The sequence below is a fragment of the Bombyx mandarina genome, chromosome 15 (genome assembly GCF_030267445.1).
Source record: "Bombyx mandarina strain Sakado chromosome 15, ASM3026744v2".
In the NCBI taxonomy this organism is placed as follows: domain Eukaryota; kingdom Metazoa; phylum Arthropoda; class Insecta; order Lepidoptera; family Bombycidae; genus Bombyx; species Bombyx mandarina.
Window position 1 is genome coordinate 1,865,294 of NC_143221.1, and position 25,773 is coordinate 1,891,066.

Genomic DNA, 25,773 nt, shown 5'->3' on the forward strand with positions numbered 1-25,773 from the left:
GTTGCCGACAATTGAAAAAAGGCGCTCAAAAAGAACAGATGCTTTCATGATAATCTCATATTACATCATGTCTATTGAGTGAACGTGGTGATAAATACGTTTTTTTTTTGCTAGTAAAGCTTAGCATCATACTTCAAGTGCACAACTGCCTGTTATAAACAGTGTTAAATTTCTTAGTTTAAACCTTGACTTCCTAGAACAAGTGTATTAGTTGTAGAGTTGCATTTTCACTAGTAACTAAATAAAATCACGGGTTTCTTTTATCGTATCAGTCCCTTGTATTGCGTCGATTTCTTTACTATTATTTTGTGAAAACTGTGATTTAATGTCTAAAATTAAAAGTATTTGTTCCATTTATTGCTCCATGACAGAGTAATTATAAATACCTAATTGAACGGTTTATACTAAAAGAGATTATTTTTTTCGTACCTAAGCTGAGAGCCTTGAGTGGCTATATCAGCGTAGCCTTAACTAGTAGGTAAACTCACGGGGCTCAAACCTGATGACGTTGCTAACACGAACCCGTTTTGTTTTTTCGGGCCGGGGGCCGAACCTCCTACGAGGTCCCCGCGCCTAGGGGGCGCGTGGGGTATGTGGGACTTAACAATCTGTAAGGTGTTGTGAGCAGAACTCGGGCCCAAGGAATTTTAGGGCCCACCCACTAAACGACTCCCCTGCACTCTTCGCCCAAGCGTCCGATCCCCTCCGAGGTCAGAACCCGGATGAGGTAGGGGGGTTACCGCGGTCAACACTATAACCAGACAGCGCGGCTCACCCCAAGGACGCCCAGCGGTCGGAGCCTTCGAGACGAAACGAAGGCTCGAATTCAAGGGTAAAATATTGATTAAGTAGTAAAAATCGTTTTAAAAAATCAAGCTTTTTGGACCGAAAAATCGATTCTTCAATTAATCGATCTTAGATCGCCATCCCTATCTAGTACCTTGTAGTCGGCTAATATCTCCACTTGGTGGTGAGAACTGAGCTTATATAATAACTAAACCTAATACGTAGTAACTAATTTATTAATCTGTGATCTAAGTGCAGATTTCCGGTTTTGTTTCTTTATTTCTTCAGTAATTAATAAAAACTTCTACATTAGTAATGTTACTAAATAACGGTACCCGTGACCATATTATTTGCTAAAAAAATGTAATTATTAGTTGCTCTCCCCCTCTCCCCTCTCTCTATCTCCCCCTCTCCCCCCTAGCCCCCCTCTCTCTAATTATTTTAATTTTTTTTATTGCTTACATGGATGGATGAGCTCACAGCCCCCCTGGTGTTAAGTGGTTACTGGAGCCCATAGAAATCTACAACGTAAATGCACCACCCACCTTGAGATATTATAAGCTCTAAGGTCTCAAGTATAGTTACAACGGCTGCCCTACCCTTCAAACCGAAACGCATACTGCTTCACGGCAGAAATAGGCAGGGTGGTGGTACCTACCCGTGCGGACTCACAAGAGGTCCTACCACCAGTAAAAATTATTAAAAATATATAAAAATTCTACTATATAAAATTATTACTATAGTAAATAAAATTTATATACAAAAGTACTGGAGTGGAGACCTCGTACCGGCCGTCGTAATGTGGGCAGACTACCAATGAGTCGGACCGACGACCTGGTCAAAATAGCTGTTAGGGCCTGAATGCGAAAGGCAAGAGACCGAAAGGAATGGGTGCACATGAAAATCTTAATCCCTTAAATCCCTTAAATCTGAATTTGTGTTCTTCATCGTTCCCTCACTGCTGAGGATCGCCACTAGATGTGACATTCCTCCATAGTGTTCGGTCATGGATGGCATGGACCGCATGATTTAAACTACTATCAGCCGCTTTCTTAACCAGATCCTACCATCTGGCTGGTGTTCCTAAATCTTAATACATAAACTTTAATGTAGTTCACATTAACGATCGTTACGTTATTATTATTATTTTTTATAAAGAAAGAGCTCCAACGTCTTACGCATTGACAGTTTATACAAAAATGATAGGTGGTTAGAAAAAAATATAATCTAAATACATAAATAAATTTGATCAGTTTTTCCATACGCGAATTTGTGGTTTAAGGAAACACACACACAAATATGTTAGAGTAACTACTTTAAGTGGAGCACTAAACCTTGAGCTTGTTGACAACTTTATTTACCTAGGCTCCAACATTAACAATACCGGAGCCAGCGAATCTGAGATACCACGGCGTATCGGAATGGTAAAGGGAGCCATGACCCAGCTCGGTAAAATCTGTAAAGACCGTAACATTACCCAGAAAACGAAGATAAAACTGGTGCTCACTCTGGTCTTTTCCATTTTTCTGTACGGAACGGAGACCTGGACCCTTGAGGTGGCTGTTCGCGAACGCGTGGAAGCTTTTGAGATGTGGTGCTGAGTCAGTAAGTCAGAAAACTCATTTCCACTAATTCCGCCATGACTCGGGATTCAGATGAGATCATCACGTTTTTGCTTTGAGATAGAAGGACAAACCAACATACATACTTCGCACTTGTAACACTGCGTTATAATTATAATTACGCCATCAGTTACATACTATTGATTTCGCTTGCATTTATTAAATTATGACAAAATGCAAGACTTAAGAAGGTTTTTATTTTTAGTCGCCTACATCTGAAAACGGTCTTAAACAGTTATCAGCATCGCCGTCCAAATACTTTGCTACTAGGGGCCAATTGTGGCAACTAGTGACGACTTCGCTACGGGTTCACAAATTCAGAAATCGAGATATATATCTGTCAGTAATCAGTGAAAGAGAGATTATGCACGGCGCATGCGCCACCCGGGATCTGCTCCGGAACTGCCTGGTACCACCCCCTTGATAATAGTGTCGGAGCACAGTCGATACTCGTGTTAAAAATACGCAACATCTAGAATACCAATTGCAGATTTAGTTGTTTAGATGATTTCATTTAATGTAAAAGTCGCGGAATCGGTTTGAAATTCTTGTAAATATTAGGTATATCATTTAACTCAATGTTTTGTATGAATATAGTTGGGTTTCACATTCAATTAATACATTTATTTACGCTTGAGCTAGAATAATGAATACGGGGATCATAAATGTGAATATGAAAGTATGGAGCTTCTGATCTTCTTTGGACGAGCTTTAAAAGGATGCGGTAGATAATTACTTGGCTGTGAGACTCTGGTATAAGCAATACGCTTGTCTGCGCAGGAGGTCGATAAAGAAAGCAGGCGACCTCATGAACTCACAACGAATATGACTCGTAGGTATAGAGTGATGCGACGACATATTCGTGTTCAAATTTTCATTATTAATTTAGTTATAAAGTAAAGTAAGAGTAACATTATGTAATAAAACAGTCTTATTTTGCCCCAACCCAGCATCTTTCATGACTTCGGTTTTGACGGACGAAAGTGAAGCAATGTAAATGGGATTACGTTCTCTTACCTCAAGGTGGGTGGCGGCATTCTATGGCCACTAGTAGTTACTGAGCTGTAGGCTTGCGTTCAGTCCTGTCCATACAGATAAATGATCAAAACTGAAATTATTCACCGTTTTCCAGAGTAAATCAGGAAGAAAATAGGGTCGAATATAATTTGGAAATCCAGAAATTTTTTTGAACTTCTTAATTGTCGCATAAAATCTCTTTATCGATATCGACTAACAAAGTTAAACAATGAGATCTCCTTACTCCATTACAGCCTTTTCAAGGTCGCATCTCAGTCGGCTGCAAGCAGCCCCCGCAGTCGCACGATGCGACACGTACAATGACGACACGCGGCCGGGACGACACTGTCGAGTTGTTGCCGCTCAAATCCGCTCTGGTCAACAACAATTACAAGGAAGATGATGTATACTATGCTCCCAATCAGGCCGTAGTTGACAATCCATCGAGCGGCAGCTCCTACGAGTACACGTTCCTGTCAAAACGAACGCCTGCTTCTAAACGGTATGTTCTTTTCTTTTGTTTTTGTTTTAAAGACCATGCAGAAGAAAGACCCGAAGATATTACGGGAAGTTGTTATCATTTAATTCTAGACTGATACTGATTGACACTAATATAAATTTTAGAGATAGTTTATCAACTTTTTTAGTCATGAAGATGGGCAGGTGGTCATGTAGAAACCAATACTCAAATGACACACAATCACACCAACTTATCAACAAGCAAACTGAGGTCGTGGTCTCCTTTGCATTGGATAACAGTTATCATACGACGTTCAACGGAATTTTTAATATACTGCAGTATGATCTCGAGCAATGCTAAAGACGTTTAAGCCTCATTTTAAAAATATAATGTTAGCTCAACGTATAGGTTGTTTAATTATAAGTTACGCTTGTTTAAACTTTATGCTTTATTACAATTAAGAACATTTTTATTTTTGTTGCATAAAATGAAACGGTTAGCGTGATATGGACATGTAATGCGTAGACAGGAGATGCATGTGACTAGGAGAAGTATGGGAATGGTAGTGCAAGGTAGATGGGGAAGAAGTCGACCAAAGAAGACGTGAATGTGTGAATGATGATATGAGAGAGGAGTGGGTATGAAGATGACGGCTGATCGAAGAGAAAGGAATAGAAAAAATCGCTGTGCCGACTCCACTTATGGGGTAAGCTGGAGACAAAGAAGAGAAGAAAATAAAACCAATAGCACCATCTGAGATAAGGCTTGAAAAGCACCTACTGACTTTGAAATGAGAGCCAAAACCTATATAAGGAACGTGGAATTGAATCGTGGCTATGTGCAGGTTGTTGTCGTCCCGAAGCACGCAGCCGTCGCCGAGCCCACTGGTGACGCTTTGCGGGGCGCCGCCCCCGTCCAGGAAGCGCGAGGAGCTGGCTGCTCTTGCTAACCTGAGAAAGAAAGTAGCGCCAGCATTGCTCAAGTCCGACAGGTATTATAATGTGGTGCTAACAACGATACAAACATAGGCATTTCGAAACCTTGGTATTATAGATTCTTTGATAGAGCGATCTTCAAAAATTTTCGTGTATAATCGCTTCTGTTCGGATTTATTTAGAAATTCCGAACAATACCGTACAATAATTAATGTCGAGCATAACTGATGATGGCTAGGTGGTACGATGACCTCCGAACGGTGGCCGGCAAGAAGTGGATTAGGAGAGCCGTAGACCGGGCTCAGTGGTGTGGATTGGGGGATGCCTATGTCCAGCAGTGGACGACTGTGGGCTGTTGATACTGATGATGATGACTGATAAATAGGCAATAAATAGCTTATGATGTATATTTATTTACATTAGGTCTAGTATATTATTTGTATTAACAATTCTCGGTGTTCGTCGTTTATGACAACGAATCCACATGTCCTGGTGAAACTGGAAAGGGCCATGGGCCAGTAATCCTTCAATCATAAAAAAAAAAAATTTAAAAAAAAACTAATTGTCTGTCATTAAGAAGGTTTCAACGAACCGCCAAAGTGTATAGCCGTGATGTAGCATACGAGTTGCATCTTAAAAAATATCATTTACATTTGAACCAAATATTTAAACCAGAAAAAAAGGAAGTGTAGGAATACATTATTTTCCTCTCATGTTTCAAGATTGATTTTGGAATTAACGATGTGATTGATGCTTATGCCATTTTGACCCATATTTTACAATCATAACATCACAACTCGCGTTGAGCATTTAACTATAGTTACCAATTTGTAATTCCGAAACGGCCCCGGAAATAAAGAAAAGCTCCGCTCTATGTAGTAAATTCCTGCAATTGAATAAGAATGGAGCCCTTGTTTCGATCGCGGGCCTTGAACCTAGATTGAAATGTTGCGGCATTGTATCTAAAAGGTCGCGGCACGCGCGCCGTTTTGCGAAAGGGTGAAATTCGCATTTTTAACACGCCTCCTGTAGACCTTTTTGTGCTTACGTAATAGCAGAACTTAGGGAAATTAATTTCTGCCACATAAATTTGTTGTCATCATAAAAAAGGTTTAATGCATTAATCTAAGAGATGAATTAATTTGTTGTCAGTGGCAGAAGCAAAGGCAAGAGACTAAACTAATAGGTCTTTTGTCCTAGTCCTGGTAAAATTCAAGTTAGATTTTTTGTATAACCCTATCAGGAAACATTGCATGCCTTCCACGAATTATCCTCGTTTTTATTCCATAATCTGGAAACGTTCAGGATGAAGGATATTATTAATAAAGGAATTATGAATTATTGCCTATTCGCTTCCTGTATTGAAGCATTCAGTAAATTGTTGTTTTTTTTAATGACTATGTAATTTCCAGAAACTGCAAAAACAACAATAACAATCAGAACGCAGAGGCGACAGTAGTGCAACTCGACAACAGACCTAAATTACTGCAAAGGGTAAGTGAAAGTAGCTGCCTTTTTTTTTACCTAAACTGAGGGCCTTGAGAGGCTTTTTCAGCGCGTAACCTTAACTAGTTGGTGAGCTCACGGGGCTCAAACCGGAGTGATGCTGACACTGGCCCTAGCAAGAGCAGTGTTTCGCAGAATCTACCACCGGATCGGAAACGCGACCAACTGAGAAGATCCGGCGAGAAACTCAGTGGGCTAGCTGCCTAGTATCTCGTTTGTGGCCCTTACTATTTTCGAATCCGCAATTGGTATGAAGGTATATCGTATAGGTATAAAGCTATTTTTACTAATTTTACCATAAGTCTCGCTACAGAAACAGACATGATGATGGTACTCACTCTAGCAAGCTCACCATACGCACTCCCATCAAAGGTAATGTTTGAAAATTAATTATTGCTTAGGTGCGTGAACGATTTCACAGCCCACCTGGTGTTAAGTGGTTACTGGAGCCCATGGACATCTACAACGTTAGTGCGCCACCCACCTGAGATATAAGTTCTATTAGGATCTCAGTATAGTTACAACGGCTACTCCACCCTTTAAACCGAAATGCATTACTGTTTCACGACAGAAATAGGCAGGGCGGTGGTATGTATCCGTGCGAACTCACGAGACGTCCTACCACCAGTAAAACCACCAGTTTTTGTTGTCCCTTTGGATTTTTTCGGAGTCGAAGTCGTTCGTTCTCCCGTTTTAAATACACTAAGCTTTCCTGCGGGACTAAAGCTCCGGTACAGTCGCATCACTCGATCCCTCTTGCATTTGACCCATTAGGTAACGCTGTTTCGATCATCCATGACGGTATTTTAAGACGAGAACTTGTGATTGGTCAGTGGTGAATAAAAAAAAAACTTTTTTTTTTTAATTTATGGTTTATTTCGATTAGCTTGTTGCAATACATTTATTTATCTTCTCCATGAAATTACGTAATCTGTCAATCGAAAACAAAATGGATTTCTTTACGAAAGTTGTAGAATTCATTCGTAAAAACATATAATTAATTTAATTATTAAGAGGGATAGCGTACTTTTCCTAAGATTGACTTTTGTAAGTAGCTTCAAATTTCCAAGACTTAGATATTACCTATGTAATAGATCGATGAAATTCAGCACAATATTTATAAACATCAGGTACTAATCAAGAAAATTCTATAGAATGAATGTATTTACGCCTTTTGAGGTATTTTTGCTCCAAATACATTAAGGCTCCGTTTTTTCTCACAAGAAGTCTCAAAGTTGTAATAAAAGGTTCAAAAACTCGTACTGATAGATAAGAAAACCTCAATACTCTCCCTTAAATCCATATTCGTTGTTCGTACAAACGAAGCAGAAATAATTAGGGCAAAATGTGACGCCAAAGTACAAAGTGGGCAGAGACGGCCTGACAAAGGTCGCAGGAGGAAATAGTGTCGGACCCATCCGAATCGGTAGCTTTGGAAATGTTCGGCGGTCCACGTCAAAGGGTGAATGAAATATGAATCTAATGATGGGTCACGACCCATTCTATTTTTTGTTACGTGTAAAGTACTTAGGTATTATTTATATTCAATTAAAAAAATATTACTTTGTATATTTTGGTTAATTCTAATATTTGTGATTTTTTAAATTATGAAATGATCTCCATGATAACTTGAAATTCGATCGCGATTCTGTGTTATTTGCGGATTCACGTAGCAGCGTCTACAGCAACTATAATAATTGTATCTTCAATTATTATACACACTTAAAAGAATTCCTGAATGAAATGGAAATATAGCTAATCTATACTAATAACTAGTCAGGTCATAAGTATTGTCACACAGTAAAAACTTTTCTTTTAGAATGCTGGCCACAAAAAAGTTTATTGAATTCGAATTTCGAATTGTTCATGAAAGTAAAAATGTATACTTTTAGGATTTTACTCATTTCTAAATATGGAGTGGACGCTTAAAGAAGACCGTGTTCAGACCGTGTTCAGACCGTTCAAATTTTTAACATACTGAAAAATTTGAATATAACCAAAAGGTTCGTTTATCGTACCATCAAACGATACAATGAAGACTCTAGTGTAGATGACAGGTCAAGAAGTGGTCGCCCTCGGTCTGTTAGGACTCCAGCAGTGATAAAAGCTGTGAAGGCGCGAATTCAAAGAAATCCCAAACGTAAGCAGAAACTGTTGGCCCTTCAGATGGGGTTAAGCAGAACCACGGTGAAAAGGGTGTTAAATGAAGACTTAGGGCTTCGGGCATATCGAAGAAAAACAGGACATCGTTTGAATGCTCGTCTAATGGACCTGAGACTAAAGAGATGCCGCGCTTTGTTGAAGCGCTACGCGGGAAAAAATATCGGGAAATTCTTTTTTCGGATGAAAAAATTTTTACCGTAGAAGAGAGCTACAACAAACAAAATGATAAGGTGTACGCACACAGTAGTGAAGAAGCGAGCAACCGTATTCCGCGTGTCCAACGAGGTCATTTTCCATCCTCGCTCATGGTATGGTTGGGAGTTTCTTATTGGGGCTTAACAGAGGTACATTTTTGTGAGAAAGGTGTAAAAACGAATGCAGTTGTGTATCAAAATACAGTCCTGACGAACCTTGTGGAACCTGTTTCTCATACCATGTTCAATAACAGGCACTGGGTATTCCAACAAGATTCGGCGCCAGCTCATAGAGCGAAGAGCACACAAGACTGGATGGCGGCGCGTGAAATCGACTTCATCCGGCACGAAGACTGGCCCTCCTCCAGTCCAGATTTGAATCCGTTAGATTACAAGATATGGCAACACTTGGAGGAAAAGGCGTGCTCAAAGCCTCAGGCCGCGCAGATTGAAGGCCTGTATTCAAAATCACGGAGGTCATTTTGAATAAACTTTAGTGTCATAAGAATCTATGTTTTGTTAAGTTCATTTTGGTATATGAATGGTTACATAATGAATAAACTTGTTTCAATTATTTTACATTAAACATGTGACAGAATTTATGACCTGACTAGGTATATAAATCTACATTGGTTTTTACGGATGTTCCGTTATAACTACTGAACCATGCATCCGATTGACTTGAAACTTGGTATACATGTAGAAAATATATATATGTAGGTACTTAATGGATAGGCTAATATCTATATGAGTGTTGGACTTCCTACACCAGTTAATGATGAGAATCTTTGTGGGGGTGAGGTATGTATGGGGGTGAATAATAATGTTATTTTTAAATGCTCTTTAAATGGTGTGAGTTTGAAAGTTGATGAAAGTTACCAGTATTAAATGTTTTAAGTTAAAGCAGCACTATGTTATTATATAACAAAATAAAAGAATTCACACAACTTCGTATTCCCGCCAAAACGTCCTTATTTATAAAATTAGCGTTCTAAATTCAAAAGCTTACGAATGTTTTTCTCCAAAAAATTTATCAGCAAAGAGTACTTACCTATGATGACCTCGTGTCTCAAGGCGGGAAACGTCATTTTGATATCTATCGGATTTGGTTACCAGTTAACACAGTGGGGCGTGAAGTTATGCGAGGTAGGTACGAGTACGAACATATTAACGATCCAAAAAAGTTTGTTTACTTTTGTTATCGGTAAATATTCACCATTTCGCAGGGAAGTATTGAATTATTTTATAAAAAAAGAACAAGAATGAATATAAATGTTTTTTGTGAGTGAGTAAAAACGTTTTTCCCTGTCCTATTAGACTTGAATTTTACTCATAATAACAAGTAATCTAATTCGGTAACAGATTCATTCAGGTGGAGATCGTGAGCTCACCCACCCGTCCTCGCGTAGCTGGAATAGCCCTTTAAAGTACCAGTGAATAAGGAAAAAATGCTTGGGATCCTGTGCGCTATCAACATGCGCAGACTATCCACCCGACACTTACGCTCAATCCTTAAAAAAACATGTATATACTTATGTAGGGATGTAAGAAGTAGATTTTTTGACGTAATTCAATGTACTACTTAGTTGTAGTAATCTATACTAATATTATAAAGCTGAAGAGTTTGTTTGTGGCGGGTAGCTATTATAAAACGCAAGATATTTGACAGATGCCTGAATCTCGCTTACGACATTTGAGTCGTCTATTATCAAAGGCGGCAATCTGTACATTTGGACAAAAAAATTTTATTGATATGTCAATACAGATTTATTTGAATATAATCGTCTCCTTCAAAGAATACGGTTCAAAACCTGCATTAAATAAAGGTTAATAGTTAACCTGTTATTTATCTAAGATGTCGTTCCGAAGAGTTTTGTGACTGCCAAAGGAATACAAAGTCAATAATTCGTTTTTCTGATTTACCAATCATTGTCCAAAAGTCAGATTGCCGCCTTTGATAATAGTCGACTCATTTTCAAGATAAGCTTTAGTTCCGAACAAAAACATTCGGACCGTCGGTCTACCGAGCCATATCACCCGCTCGGTGGAAGATCTTCCCTTTGTCGTATATTTCTACAGTTTGTTTGAACGCGCTAATCTCAGGAACTGCTGGTCCGATTTGAAAAATTCTTTCAGTGTTACATAGCCCATTTATCGAGGAAGGCTATAGGCTATCTATATCATCACGCTAAGATCAATGCAGGAGGAGTACCAATAAAGAATGTTTCAAAATCGGGTTTTTTTTTTTCCCCCCTTTTGAGAGCTGCGTGCGCTGCGGAAACGGTTAAAGTTTCGCTAAAGTAATGTGTGAGTGAACTGTTCCCCTTTAAAAGATCTTAAAAAAGTCCGCGACAGCATATTCTATATATTAAGGTTGGCTCACTATAACGTTTTTTATGTTAAACACATTTATTCTAAATTAAAGCATTATTTGTGAACTATTCCACGCGGAGGAAGTCGCGGGCAAAAGCTAGTTAATTAGATTATTTATCGTCTCAACATTCACAAAATTGATTTGTTTGTCATAATTAAATTAACTTTTATTATATTATAATGCTCACTATAAAGAGCTTATTGTACAACGTTTTGAATCCACAGATTCGGTAGAATCTGGCGCCAAGTTCCGTTGTGTTATTGGCGAAAATCTGTTTCCCAAACACACCAAAAGAGGTATAACTTAAAAAGAACGCATTAGTGTTCTGCGCCAGATTAGTGGGGTCCATTATTTTGTACTAATACTACCATGGAAGTACATACTACTATAAAAGGTGCGCTTACAACACTACGTCATAGTCTGTTTTGTTGCATTTGGCCCTGTTTATGACTCGTCCTTGGCCCCGTTTACATTCCCGATCCTGCGGACAGAATGGAAAGCAGTCGAGTCGCCCAAAACACGTCATCTCGGATCCTCCCGATCCACTAACGGTGCTTCTAGGTACTTCAAGCACCGGTCACCGTTCTCGTCGAACCCGTCGCTTGCGACGAAGGGCTCGACGAGTAAATTAACTCCCAGACACAGCCCACTGAGTTTCTCGCCGGATCTTCTCAGTGGGTCGCGTTTCCGATCCGGTGGTAGATTCTGCGAAGCACGGCTCTTGCTAGGGTTCGTGTTAGCAACGTCATCAGGTTTGAGCCCCGTGAGCTCACCTACAAAAGTTAGGGTTACGCTGACATAGCCTCTCAAGGCTCTCAGCTTAGGTAGGAAAAAAAAAAAAAAAAGTCCCCGTTTCCGCGGAAATGTTATGGTAACCTTCAGGTTTATTTCACCTTTTAGATCTTATACTACTATAGAGGACACAAACATTATATTTAATTCGAATTTGCGAAGAATTCATCTTGTCAATGACAATGTCTTTTGACAAAGTTTTATGAATAGATAACGTTTGAAGCGTATTATAATAGTGTCGACGAATATTAACACTAATCGCTCGTGTAAAATAAATGACAAATAAAAGACTCGAAATTAAATTGGAAAGCAGTTTTATTTATAAACTAGCGGCCCGCTCCGGCTCCGTTCGGGTCTTTAATAAAAATTTCAACGATATTTGACGTTGTTTTATTTTTTAAATAAAAGAACACTTATTGCGGCATAACTATAATAGCTAGACATAATGCTGTCGCGACACTTTCTGTAAATAATAATGTGTTCTACAAAGTCGTAGTATATTATTTTATTCTATCATCAATAGGCACACGATCTAAAGAATATTTTAGGTAATTCTTTTACACCTTGGGTTACATTATTAGAGTCTTAGTAAGGATCCCTAATTTTTTTCAAAAAAGATTATAGCCTATGTCTCTCGAGAATAGTGTAGCTTCCAAACAGTGAAAGAATTTTTCAAATCGGTTCAGTAGTTTCGGAGCCTATTCAATACAAACAAACAAACAAATATTTCCTCTTTATAATATTATTATTATTATTATAGTATAGAAAAACAAATTTAGATGTTCGGTAGCTGTTTGTTATTTGTTAAGCGATACAATAATTTTACAAGGCAAATTTAATAATAGCCAATATGTCTTTTGTTCACACTTTCGAGCGCATATTATTATGTAAGTCCATAGATTGCATAGTACAAAATTCACTGATTCAATTTGCAAAAAAGTGTTGCTTCCCATTAGCACGCGATTCGACCAACCGTAAACTTTAACAACCTGTACATTAGGAACGTTAAAACCTCAATCTCGTAAACGAATCGTTAATCGCTTTACGCTTTGCTAAGCTTAGCAGCATACGTTAATGATTTATTTATTTATTTAACTAGCTGACCCGGCAGACTTCGTTGTGCCTCAATCGATAAATAAAAGACCTAAGCTTTTGTATAAAATAAACTTAAAACAAACGAAAGGAATCCATCCGACGGGGGACACATCAAAGGGAAAACAAATTTGTTATTTTTATTTAATTCCGATCATTTTCATATTTATCTACCTTTTAAACCTTCTCTGGACTTCCACAAATAATTCAAGACCAAAATGAGCCAAATCGATCCAGCCGTTCTCGAGTTTTAGCGAGACTAACGAATAGCAATTAATTTATATTATATATATAGATAGATAGATTTATTATACCTACTAATAAAGTGAATGACCTAGAACATCCGCGGAATTACCATAGATAACACAAAACATTTAAGAATTGACAAGAGGCTACAGGATAAGTGTCACTTCAATTACAAACTTACAAACGATAGTTAACGATGTAATTCCTTTAATGTACGTATTTTGTCAGAAAAATTGGCCGACATTACGCCCTACCAACATAGCCATAAAAATAATGCGGCGATCAATCTCGAGAAGCGAAGTCAAAGATTCAGTTACATTGTAATAACGACTTAAAATCAACGAGAGAGAGAGGGTAAAAAATCGCCGACTCTCATCGACAGACCGTGAAGTCTTTATCACAAACGAATGAAAGTACTAAACCACTCTACGTAGTTCTTAAATATATCTCCTTGTTTGACTTTATGTGTGAAGTTTTCCAATTACCGCGCAGCGTAGAATGCGGTGACTTCGAACTTTAACACGTTCCTTGAAATGGTTGAGAGGGTACTGCACTAATTTAAAGTTTAGAAGCACTTCGCCTGTAAAGAGCTTTGAGAAAACATCAAATGGACATAAATTTCGATTTTCACCTTTACGTGCGCACTAACGCATACCTAAATTAGTTTTTTTTTTGTTTTTGTCAAAAACGAAATAGTAACGATTGAAACAAAATAAATTAGTCATTTTTAATATTTTCATTTTGTCGGTTTTCGTTAGTCGTCTACTTAATTGAAACTGACTTGGTGGTGCAGTAGTCAGCAACCCTGATTGCTGGTACGAGGGTCGTGTGTTCGATTCTCACATAGGACGAAACCCGGTCACCGTCCTCGCCGAACCCGTCGCTTGCGTCGAAGGGCTCGATGAGTAAATTAGCCCACAGACACAGCCCACTGAGTTTCACGCCGGATCTTCTCAGTGGATCGCGTTTGCAATCTGGTAGTAGATTCTGCGAAGCACTCAAGGCTATCAGCATAGGTAGAAAAAAAAAGGCGAACATTCGTGTAACGAATAGATTTACTTGCAAAGTTCGTGTCCAAGTCGATCTAAAGTAAAATACAACAAATACGTTTGCATTTCTTTTCTACCTTGTCTACGTTGCCTACGCGAAGGCTACGAAAACAAATTAGCTGCGGAGGTTTTTGATAAATCGTTCATTCCCCTTCAGCAAATCACGGCACTTATCACTTGATCAAATTACAGTAAGTAGATAAAGTGTTGTAATATGATTGGTTTATTTAAATCGAAATTCGGTTTTTTGTAGTAAACATTAGATACATAAAGATTCGACCACAATTCAAAAGTGATCATCAAAAATACTCGTCATTCAGAATTATTTTTTTATTTTTTATTATATAAACAGATTTTTTATAAACTAATTACAGTTTAATTACAATAACAGTTTATTATATAAACGAATTATATAAACAGTTTTAAATTTATTATTTTTCATTGTAAATTCTGTTATTAAAACACAACTTAAATTCGCGTTGATTTTTTCACATCTTCTGACTCTTCAAATAATAATTATCAGTTTTTGTGATCACGAATCATCTAATGTGAATCGAATTAGACAAATTAAACGGTAAAAGCGTTTTGAAATCTTTAGAAATATGTACTTATATTAAAATATAATTCAATTACGCAAGTTAAAAAAAGCTAAGATAGGTAAATCAAAGATGATTTTTCTTCTAAATTCTCCGAGTTTCCGAAACACACCCATCAATACGAATAATGTTGAAAGGTTATCGGGTCATTTATCATTGGAGCTTTGCAATGTTTTGTGATTTTCGTTTCGAATATCTGAATATACATGGAATTTCAACGGATCGCTTAGTTTGTAATTCAAGAGATCATAACGGAGAGATTGTAGTCAGATTTTATTTAAATCCACTAATTTTTTTAGTTTAACGAAGTAAAAGTTGGCAACATTTGAAATTCAATTTGAATTATGAATCAGGCTCGATACCTATCTTTTATTTGGAAGAAAGTAAAATGAGAGTTCTAAAAACCTTTTCGAAAATGTATTTTTTTATGATAATTTATCTGTATTAACCGATTACTTTCGTATTGTAAGATTTCAATAAACTAAAAATATTTTGTTTTTGGCAAAGAACAATGGGCACTGATAAAAAAATATGAGTTTTCACTTTTTCTATGGTCTTATTGTAATTTAATTTTATACAATTAAGTATGTTTATGGGAGCTTACAATTGCCATTGTGTTAGTAATCTATTAAAGTAGCTAAATAGCCTGCTTTTAACCTAATATACGGAAATAATACCCCGCCCCCTCTGCTTACTACGCAGTTATAGTAATAAGCCTTATAAGTTAGTTAGTGGTTAACGTACAGCAATCCACCGCGACTCACCGGATCTTCTCAGTGGGTAGCGTTTCCGATCCGGTGGTAGATTCTGCGAAGCACTGGTCTTGCTAGCACCAGTGTTAGTAGCACCTCCGATTTGAGCCCCGAGAACTCACTTACATGCTACGGTAACGTTGAAATAGCCTCTCAAGGCTATCAGCATAGATATGAAAAATAAAAACGTGTGTCACTCGGGGACTGCCGCGGTAAAGCTATTGCATAGCATTTTTTATCAACTTATGCAATTAGACAATAATAATTTAAAATTAAATTAATAATAAATTAAGACCACGCTATATTTATAAACATCAACAAAAGCAAAACATTAACTGTCCCCTTCACACGCATAAGCTAGACCGCGCGAGAGAGAGATGGGCAGACTTTTCATGATGCGCATGCAGTGCGACGTCACGCCGCACGCTTATTCACAAACACTACACAAGCGCAACGCGGGAATGTGTTGAACGCGAGCTACATGGTAGGCGAAGTGGGGGGGTGTTAGGTTTTATTTTCGTTACGGAATTTCTTGATTCGGTCACCGCACGCAAATCCCGCGATAAAAGCTCTGCAATAGCTTAAAAATCCACCGCTGTCGCTGACGCGGATAAACATATAAAGATACTTTAATGATACGATAATTGACCGCTCCGATAAAGATTTCGGAAGACAATACATACCAACCATAAACAGCCTCACCACAGACCTCACACTAACGCGTATCAATAGAAAGTAAATTGGCAAATATCCACGATAAAAAACATAATTTGTATATTGAATAAGCAAAAAATTTACGAGCCATTCGGGTAGACTGCGTCGCTGGAACGGAGCCACGTCTCGGTCGTTACATTTCACGTATTACCTAATTCAACCAATACCTGGCGGCGCATTTCGTGAAGGCGCCTTTCATTTTCACATTGAAAAAAAAACTGTTTCAATTTGTTTTAATGGCATAGAGTGCCGAACGAATTCACGACAATCCTGATGTTATGTTGTTACCAGAACCTGTAGGAATCACAATGTGAATGCCAGTGAATTTAAGTCCTTAAGACACGCGTCTGCATCGAAATTGTACAGGATACCTAATAAAAGCTATACAAACTCTTCAATCTGATGTGGATAACTGCTTGGAGACTAATACGCCGGTTGTAGTTATAAACAAAAAAATTGCCGTTTTGTTTTTAATACTCTACTTTATTACCTTTTTTTTTGTTTTATTGCTTAGATAGGTGGACGAGCTCACAGCCCACCTGGTGCTAAGTGGTTACTAGAGCCCATATACATCTACAACGTAAATGCGCCGCCACCCACCTCGAGATATAAGTTCTAAGATCTCAAATAAAGTTACAACGGCTGCCCCACTCCTCAAACCGAAACGCATCATTGCTTCACGGTAGGAATAGGCAGGGTGGTGGTAGCTACCCGCGCGGACTTACAAGAGGTCCTACTACCTACCTACTTACTAAGGATTAGGGAGTCAGGTAGGCAAAATTGGTACCACCAGAGCGGGCGGTTGATACGGAAGTAGCACTGATAACTATAGCTATAGCATCATCTGATCTACAACAATAATTACTTCTAGGTTCTACAGAACAGGCCGGTGAGTATGGTGGTGCAGTGGAGCGAGGTGCGTACGGCGTGGCAGGACAGCGACTTCATAACCGAGTGCTTGTGTTGGCATAACGTCTACCGACAGAGGCACGGCGCGCCCCAGCTTTATATGGCCCCAGAGGTATGATAATCCAAGTAAAGATCTCCTTTTTTATTGCCCTTGCAGGCAGACGACCATACGCCCCACCTCATGGTGAGTGGTTACGGTCGCCTATGGACTTCAGCAATGCCAGGGGCAGAGCCAAGTCCGCGCGGTAGGCACCACCACCCTGCCTATTTCTGCCGTGAAGCGGTAATGCGTTTCGGTTTGAAGGATGGGGCAGCCGTTGTAACTATATTTGAGACCTTAGAATTTATATCTCAAGGTTGGTGGCGCATTTACGTTGTAGGTGTCTATGGGCTCCAGTAACCATTTAACACCAGGTGGGCTGTGAGCTCGTCCACACATCTAGGCAATAAAAAAAAAGTCCTACCACCAGTAATTACGCAAATTATCATTTTGCGGTTTTGATTTTTATTAAACGATGTTATTCCTTCACCGTGGAAGTCAATCGTGAACATTTGTTAGTACGTATTTGATTAGAAAAATTGGTACCCTGCCAGCGGGATTCGAACGCCGGTGCATCGCAAGATACGAATGCACCGAAAGTCTTATCCTTTGGCCAGGACGACTTCAAAGTCAGTAGGGTGTTGTACTTCTACGAAACGTCACAAGAATCGTGATAATTTCATTGAAACTTTTCATATATTACAATGACGCAATACAATTATATAACACGATGATAGGCTTCGGGGTTCAGTCATTTTGAAAGGGACGGGTCACGGAACGTTTTCGACCCCGCCAATTAATCTTTGACACGGGTCAGTAATATATTGGATACGGCCGACGTTGAAATCGTGAGCAGAATCAGAAATTAAAAACTTTTGAATCATTTTGTTTTGTGGTACCAATATAGGGGGCTTATTGGCCTAGCTAGGAGATAATGGCCGTTCAACGATCATTACACGCCTTCTGTTATGACGTTATTATCGTAATAATACTGTCATCTTACCTTCTTCGTTCAATTGTTACTTTATTCTGCGTCAAGTCGAAATACGAATAGGTTTGTTAGGCTTAAATACATTTAAATACGGTTAATATTTTATCGCTTGCCATCATCGTGACCTAAAGGATAAGACGCCCTATATACCTACTCATATCAAGTACTCAACATCAACTATGTCGATTCTTAAGTTACGCAGTGAGGTAAATTTTTCTATGGAAGAACGTTATTAACATTTATTCACGTACGATCACCAACATGAACGAATAACGTCGTGTAAGAAAACTCAAACCCGTAAAATTTTAAAATTTGCCCAATTATTTGGTGTTAGAGCATATTGCAAGCTCGCACGGGTAGGTACCACCCTCCTGCCTATTTAGACCGCGAAGCAGTTTTACGTTTCGGTTTGATTCTTGAGACAGTTGTAGAATATAATTGAGACCTCTTAACTCGAGGTGCTCACCTCAAGCCATGCGGAATTGATATTCCGGTAACCACTTAACACCAAGTGGACTGCGAGCGCGTACACCTATCTATGCAGTAAAAATATATTTAAACCACACAAAAAATCATGACGAACGAATGTTTGTTTGGAAGATAAAGCACATCACTTTTTTTTTACCTATACTGATAGCCATGAGAGGCTATTTCAGTTTTACCCTAGCGTGTAGGTGAGCTCTCGGGGCTCAAACCGGAGGTGTTGCTGACACTGGTCCTAGCAAGTGGTTCGCAGAATCTACCACTGGATCGGAAACGCGACCCATTGAGAAGATCCGGCGAGAAACTCAGTGGGCAAACTTCTTACTTGACACTTATCGTTATATTTTATGTGTTATTCTGATGTTTAAGCTTGGTGTCATATTTTTTTCTATATCGAAGCCACAGCCTAAAACATAATTTTCAAACTTAGCTCTAAACCTGATGATACTTCCATATAATTTTTCATTCCGCCTTTCAACCCTTTTATCGCATTAAAAAGCCTGTCCTGTGTCATGTCGTTTCTCGCCATGTCCTTTCTCAGGCTTCTAGACTGTATCAAATTTTACTTAAATCGGTACAGTAGTTTCGGCGTGAAAGCGTGACAGACAGACAGACGGAGCTACTTTCGCATTTGTAATATCAGTATGGATTAGAAGAATATTAATGAAATTAATTTGCCTTTTCAGCTCTGCGATTACGCTCAAGCGTGGGCCAACCATCTCGCTCACACCAACAAGTTCCATTACAGGAACGACAGAGACGTAGGACAGAATCTATATCAAAGGCCCGTTAGCGCTCTACAACCAGAGATTACGGGTATTTTTTTTCAATGTCTTACATGAAAATTATAAAGTAGAATAATTAGTAAAACATAAGACAGTGTAATTCGAAATAATTAGTGTAATTTATTCGTCACAAGTAAAAGCAAAATCTAAGTATTGAAGTCAAAAACAAATGTTTCCGGTCTTGCTAACCCAAAGTCAACTAAATATCCAGTATAAATAAACAAAAGTGTCTTAATTATTATAGTAATGTATTTTTAGAGACTTTTTTTATCCGCAGAGGATCAGATAATTTTTTTTTACAACGCAATGTTTTAAATTTTTAGCTGCAGTGCTAAATATTACGCTAAAAATACACGTAAGGTAATTTCTTTATATTCGTACATTCCTGCCCGGAGCCTCGGAGGATATTCTGGCTTTACTGATAGGCAAGCTGACGGAGCTCAGACTAAAACGTCAAGTTCACTCAGGACCATTCACGCAAACTCTTGAAAAAACCGCCTGTTAGTAATTTTATTGGACAGCTACAGATATATTTATCAAATCTTATTTCTCATCCCTAGGGCAAGAAGTATCGTCGTACTGGTACGCGGCAGTTAAACAATACAATTTCTTTAAGGAATCCGATGTTCTTCATGCAAACGTTAACGCTGGTAAGTATCTACAGCATACCTTTACATTCAACATTTTTTTTTTAATATTATAATAATGGTAGTTTTTACACGTGGGAAATCAGATAACTCGCAGGAATATTTACTATTTCCTACCTATTTTTGCACTGAAATAATTAGTCCACAGTTTGAAGGGTGGTCGGCAGTCATTAATTTGAGACTCGATCCAAAGGTAGTTGACGGCATTCATGTTATGATATCTATGAAAATGAAAGAACCAATGAAAACTAATACTTTGTTTTTCAAAGTAGGCTGATCAAAAAACGATTAAGAAATTTCGTCATTGTTTACTGTTTTAAACTGACAGATGTCATTTTCAAAGTCGCCATATTGGAGTAATAATATCCGATCAAATAAAAACTGCACCGATGACATTTAAACTCGCTTACAGGTCACTTCACACAAATGGTATGGATTTCGACTCGTTATTTCGGCGTGGGTAAGGCCAGATCCCGCGCTGGCAAGGTCATAGTGGTCGCAAACTACTCTCCGCCCGGCAACATATCCGGTCGTTTCGAGACGAACGTCTTACCGCCGTTGCCGGATAGCTTCCCGGATCTGACACCGCTTCCGGAACACTGACGACGATTTTCTATACGTGGTAGAAGATTGAAGATCGACGCCACGTATTTACAGTAAAACTGGAGGCGCATTGCTTGATGCCCAGCTCAGTACAACTAATTGCTTTAATTACAAAAAATGTGCCACGCTACTAATAAAATTTTACATGTCAGTTTTTGGTTTACGGACAGCGAATGGATGTGAATGTAGTATGAAGGCCAGAGGATCCGTATGGTCTCTTTCTGAACGGTTTTTAATGCGGAAATACTGGTACTGGTGGTTTACTGATACCACCATCCCGCCTATTTCTGCCGTGAAGCAGTAACGCGTTTCGGTTTGAAGGGTGGGGCAACCGTTGTAACTATAACGAAACCTTAGAACTCATATCTCAAGTTAGGTGGCGGCATTTGCGTTGTAGATGTCTATGGGCTCTAGTAACCACTTAACACCAGGTGGGCTGAGAGCTCGTCCACCCATCTAAGCAATAAATAAAATCGACTGGTCTCGTTGTGTTACAATGTATCTTTCCTACCATCCGTCCGTAGTACTAGTGTCCTTACAGAGACAGAGACGACTTTACCGATGTGGCAGGGTGTGGGCGCAACTGTGTCAGAGGGCGCCGACTTTGGCACTTTCAATGAACCTGTTACATTTGTACGTATTACATTTTGAACGCGAGTTGAACTAGAGGGCGCTAGGGTAATTATTGCACACGAACGCTACGTAGGCTAGAGACGTCTTTGTACAAGTGCATAGCTCCCCTTGATTTCAATGTGTTAGGTACGCTGGTGATAGTGTATGCTGTGTCCATATTGTGCCTATTTGTTTGCCTGACTCGAAAAATGGCAAAGTAGTACACGCGGCTACGTCATCTTTAATTTCATTGGTACCATTAATATGATTCATACCATTAAGCAGGCGTCCCCATTGCAGACACCGTATTTTTTTAAAAATAATATTGCAGTATACCTACATATTAAGTTTCGGACACTTCAAAATATATCTTATTTGTTTTTAACGCATGTAACGGCTCATATGCAAAGATAAAGGGTATAGTGTAAAATCCCATTTAAAAAAATTCGCCTATGTGTTTTTGTTACACACTAAAATGAATTAGTATTTTCTTTAGTTTTCACGAGCCATTTTAAAACAGCTTCTGTGGAGGATAGGTCATGACTGTGTTTTTAATGTCATTCATCATTCAGTCGTTCGTTACCACCAAAACTATAAAGTAATAGAAATGCCTTTTTTACATATTATTATAATATACATTAAAATAGAAATACCTACGAAAACAAGAATATTATTATCATACATTATATTTCAGTAAAGGCATAATTGCGGGAATCAAATATTTATTAATTTAATTTAATTTAATTTATTTATATTATTATTACGTATCATCAATTCACTCTTAGAAACAGAATATCAATATGTTAAAGTCGCGATTAACTAATCCAAGCTTTATTAACTGGTGGTAGGATCTCTTGTGAGTCCGCACGGGTAGGTACCACCACCCCTCCTATTTCTGCCGTGAAGCAGTAATGCGTTTCGGTTTGAAAGGTGGGGCAGCCGTTGTGACTATACTGAGACCTTAGAACTTATATCTCAAGGTGGGTGGCGCATTTACGTTGTAGATGTCTATGGGCTCCAGTAACCACTTAACAACAGGTGGGCTGTGAGCTCGTCTACCCATCTAAGCAATAAATAAAAAAAGCTGGATATTTTTTACTAATAATTAGTATGAATCTAAACTCAATGACATAGTACGCTCTCTAGCGCGCAGCAAAATAATTTAGACTTTTTAAATTTATGTCTTAGTTTTCATTAAAAGCAACGAATTAATAGGCGATGTGTCGATATGTGTGCATTTCAATAAAAACCTTACGTAATTTCATTGCGTTAAAAAAAAGTTGTATACTATTACTTTAAAATTAGGCTTCGCGTAGTTTTAGGACAAGTAAATAATGGTTGTTTTTGGCAGAGCTTGTAATTTTATATTATATTATAGGTATCGTAAGTTTAATCGAAACAATAGTGTATAACGGAATGTATTAGAAAATACAGTTTTAAAAAATGCTGATGGTTCATAGGAACATAATTAGTGCACACTTAGCATGTCTTATTTTAAAACTAGCAGTCTATTACAAGAATAATCTTACAGAAAACACAATTTATTTATATGATAAAAATGTAGTAAATCTAAATAATTTCAATTTTCATTCTAATATAATATATATAAATTTGTAATAATCCAATAACACGAAAATGTTTTAATTATACTAATACTTTTAACTGGTCTTCCTATGAGGTTGATATTTACAAAATATTGTATCTACACTTGTTACCTATACCTGTAATCGATTTAATGTATTTTAATGTAGTGTATCTTGCAGTAGGTATTTAGATCGCAAATTACTGTTCTTTCAGTACTTTCAGTACTGAATTCTTTGTCAATTAAGTAATGCCAATGCGATATTAATTTAAATTGACAAATAAAGGATGTTAATTAAAAACAAAATCTAAGTTTAAAGTGTAAGTTAATTGTAAAGGCTTCTCCACATTCCCTTGTGAAGCGCGATTTGATTGATAGGACAAATTCTTTCGGTTCCGCTTAAGGTTCACATCAGATTCACATAATAGTTCGCGTGGCTAAAAAATGCATACCGAAGTTGCTATTCTGCGTGTTGGGCTACCTGACAAATTATGTATTATATAATAAATTTGTCGCGGAACAAATAACCGCAAAAAATACGTAAAACGGCCCTACAATAGTTTTTCATGGCCTAGCGTGCGATTCGCGCGGGAATGTGGAACTCACTTCATTTATGATGATAACCGTCAAGAGGATCCGGCCTACTCCTAATTTTTATATTTAAAATTTTACTTCATTTCATATTTCTTTTCGTTAAATAATTACTTTATGTAACATAATATCAAAACAACGAATTTTACTGTTGACCATTGGTCTGGATTACGAGTTTAGTGTTTAGATGCACTCGCTTTTACAGCACTTTTTCTATGTAAGACTTATAAAATTCATTGTATTTACAATACTTTCTTCATTAGTAGTAAGTAGTGGGCTGTACGGAATTTACTTATGGCAATTTTTAAACATCGATCGACAAACTACAAAGATTTCGAATTTCCGAGTAAAGAACGATATCGAAAACAAAAATCCTCTTGGTTCTCTAAAGAATTCCTTTGAAATTCTTAGAGACGTAGATATGTACTGCTTGCGGTAACCATTAAACCATTGGCTTGTATAATGCAGAGGAGCCCGCAACAGAAGCACAGTGGTGTAGGTGGGTTTTTTTAATTCCCATTGTAGACAGACGAGTATACGACCCGTTTCATGACGGGATGTCAGCAATACCACGGGCACAGCCAACCAAAGCTAAGTAAAAACAACTACGCTCTACAATATTTTTAAAGCAGACGTTCCGTTTCACCTTTAGTACCAGTACCTAACTACTCGGCCGGCTTTCTAAAGTATCTCCCAAATGGCGAATTTTATGTTTATATACTCCATTTAAGGGTCATTCGAACTGTCTATAGTTATAGTCTAATGGAAGAAGCATTTACGAAGTTTCTTCATTCTTTATATATTCTGTATTTTTTGAGGAATTTAAGATAACCTAATTTTTTTTTAAATTATAGCACCTCATGCCATAAGAGCGGATTTCATGACTGCGTTTTTAGTGATTGCTTGTGCCTCCATATTTATTCATTCATATTAGTCAGCAGCAGAGTTAGAAACGCTTTGCGCTGAGGATTGGTTTGTCGATGACATTGCTGATGTTTATGAGTGGTGGTAGCTTTCACTTCCGGTGGGTTATATATTTTGGTGGCAATAGATACATACATAATTTTGTTGTACCTACATATTAAATTTATAATTTCTTATGTTTTCCATGTAGGATGAAAGTTTTCTCTTTGTAAGCTGAATTTTTTTTCCATTTAAACTGTCATTTATTTTCTTTACGTAAATCAGGCCATATTAGAGAGAGAGATCTCAAATTAATTTCCGTTTTGTGTGCTAAAAGGTTCAGACCAGAATAGTATCTTTCCCGTAAAAATAAATTTAATATCACTATGTAAGAAATGTAATACTATTAACTACTTAATATAAAATCCATCATATCATAATAAAAATATCTATATCACATTTTATGTGAAACATTAATGCAATATTTAAAATTATTTAAATACATACCTAGCATTTTTTTTTTGAGCGCAATTGTTTATTTATTTATTATTTAGATTTTGAAAATTGCAAAAATGGCAAGCAAAATAGGAGTGTTTAACCCTTTGTAGAATAATGATATCATTATAAGGCCTCTTCCATATTATTATACCACTTGTTAAGTTTGTTAATTGTAAGCAAGTTGTTATTTTGTTGTAATACTGTAGGTATTTTAGTAGATGTAGATGAAAATTAGGTTGTGTACAATGTGACTGTGGTCCTAATTAAAATTCAGGAACCATGTTGAGTAGTTTTAAAATTTAATCCAACAACAATGTAGAAACCCCCAACATAACACAGTATGTTAATGTTCTGCGATTATTAATAAGGATCACAGGAATGTTTGATATTGATATGTTGATGATTGATCAATTGGCTGTGATTTGTTAAACGTTATTTGTTAGACCAGAGAGGCAGCTTGGCAATATTTTTACTAGTTAAATAAATGACATTGAAAATGTAAGCATTCTTTCATTTATTTGGAAACTATTATTTGGTCTATAGTAGTTTTCTTTAAATATCTCCCAATTCAGGCGTGTCGCATCAAACTTAATTAATAGGTAATTGTTGTTATTTGTAGGAATTGTTGGTTTCATTATATTTACAATATTAAAAATCAAAATATGACCCTATATTAACAGAATAATCTCTTATCTCTATTATTGGAACAAGGTATTACACTCACTCGAGCTCATTTATGTTGTTGATTATTCTGAAAGCATCCAAATTAAATAACTAAGAACTATAAGACTGATGACTATCATGTTTTATAACTTTTCTATTTAAGATGTA

The 25,773-nt window shown here is 37.5% G+C and overlaps 1 protein-coding gene across 1 annotated transcript; it reads left to right on the forward strand.

The window, feature by feature from the left end:
* The first annotated feature begins 3,487 nt into the window (after positions 1-3,487).
* Positions 3,488-25,444, forward strand: LOC114242604 (uncharacterized). Its single transcript, XM_028173828.2, has 7 exons — positions 3,488-3,927; positions 4,730-4,876; positions 6,233-6,314; positions 17,170-17,319; positions 19,408-19,537; positions 20,067-20,156; positions 20,566-25,444. The coding sequence occupies exons 1-7, from the start codon at positions 3,746-3,748 to the stop codon at positions 20,754-20,756; spliced, it is 972 nt and encodes a 323-aa protein (XP_028029629.2). The 5' UTR covers positions 3,488-3,745; the 3' UTR covers positions 20,757-25,444.
* The last annotated feature ends 329 nt before the right edge of the window (positions 25,445-25,773 follow it).

Excerpts from the sequence above, each read along its gene's own strand:
- LOC114242604 (XM_028173828.2), top strand. The coding sequence starts at position 3,746 with ATGACGACACGCGGCCGGGACGACACTGTCGAGTTGTTGCCGCTCAAA. Across the intron at positions 3,928-4,729 it reads CGAACGCCTGCTTCTAAACG|GTTGTTGTCGTCCCGAAGCA; the intron begins GTATGTTCTTTT and ends GGCTATGTGCAG. Across the intron at positions 19,538-20,066 it reads TCTACAACCAGAGATTACGG|GGCAAGAAGTATCGTCGTAC; the intron begins GTATTTTTTTTC and ends TCTCATCCCTAG.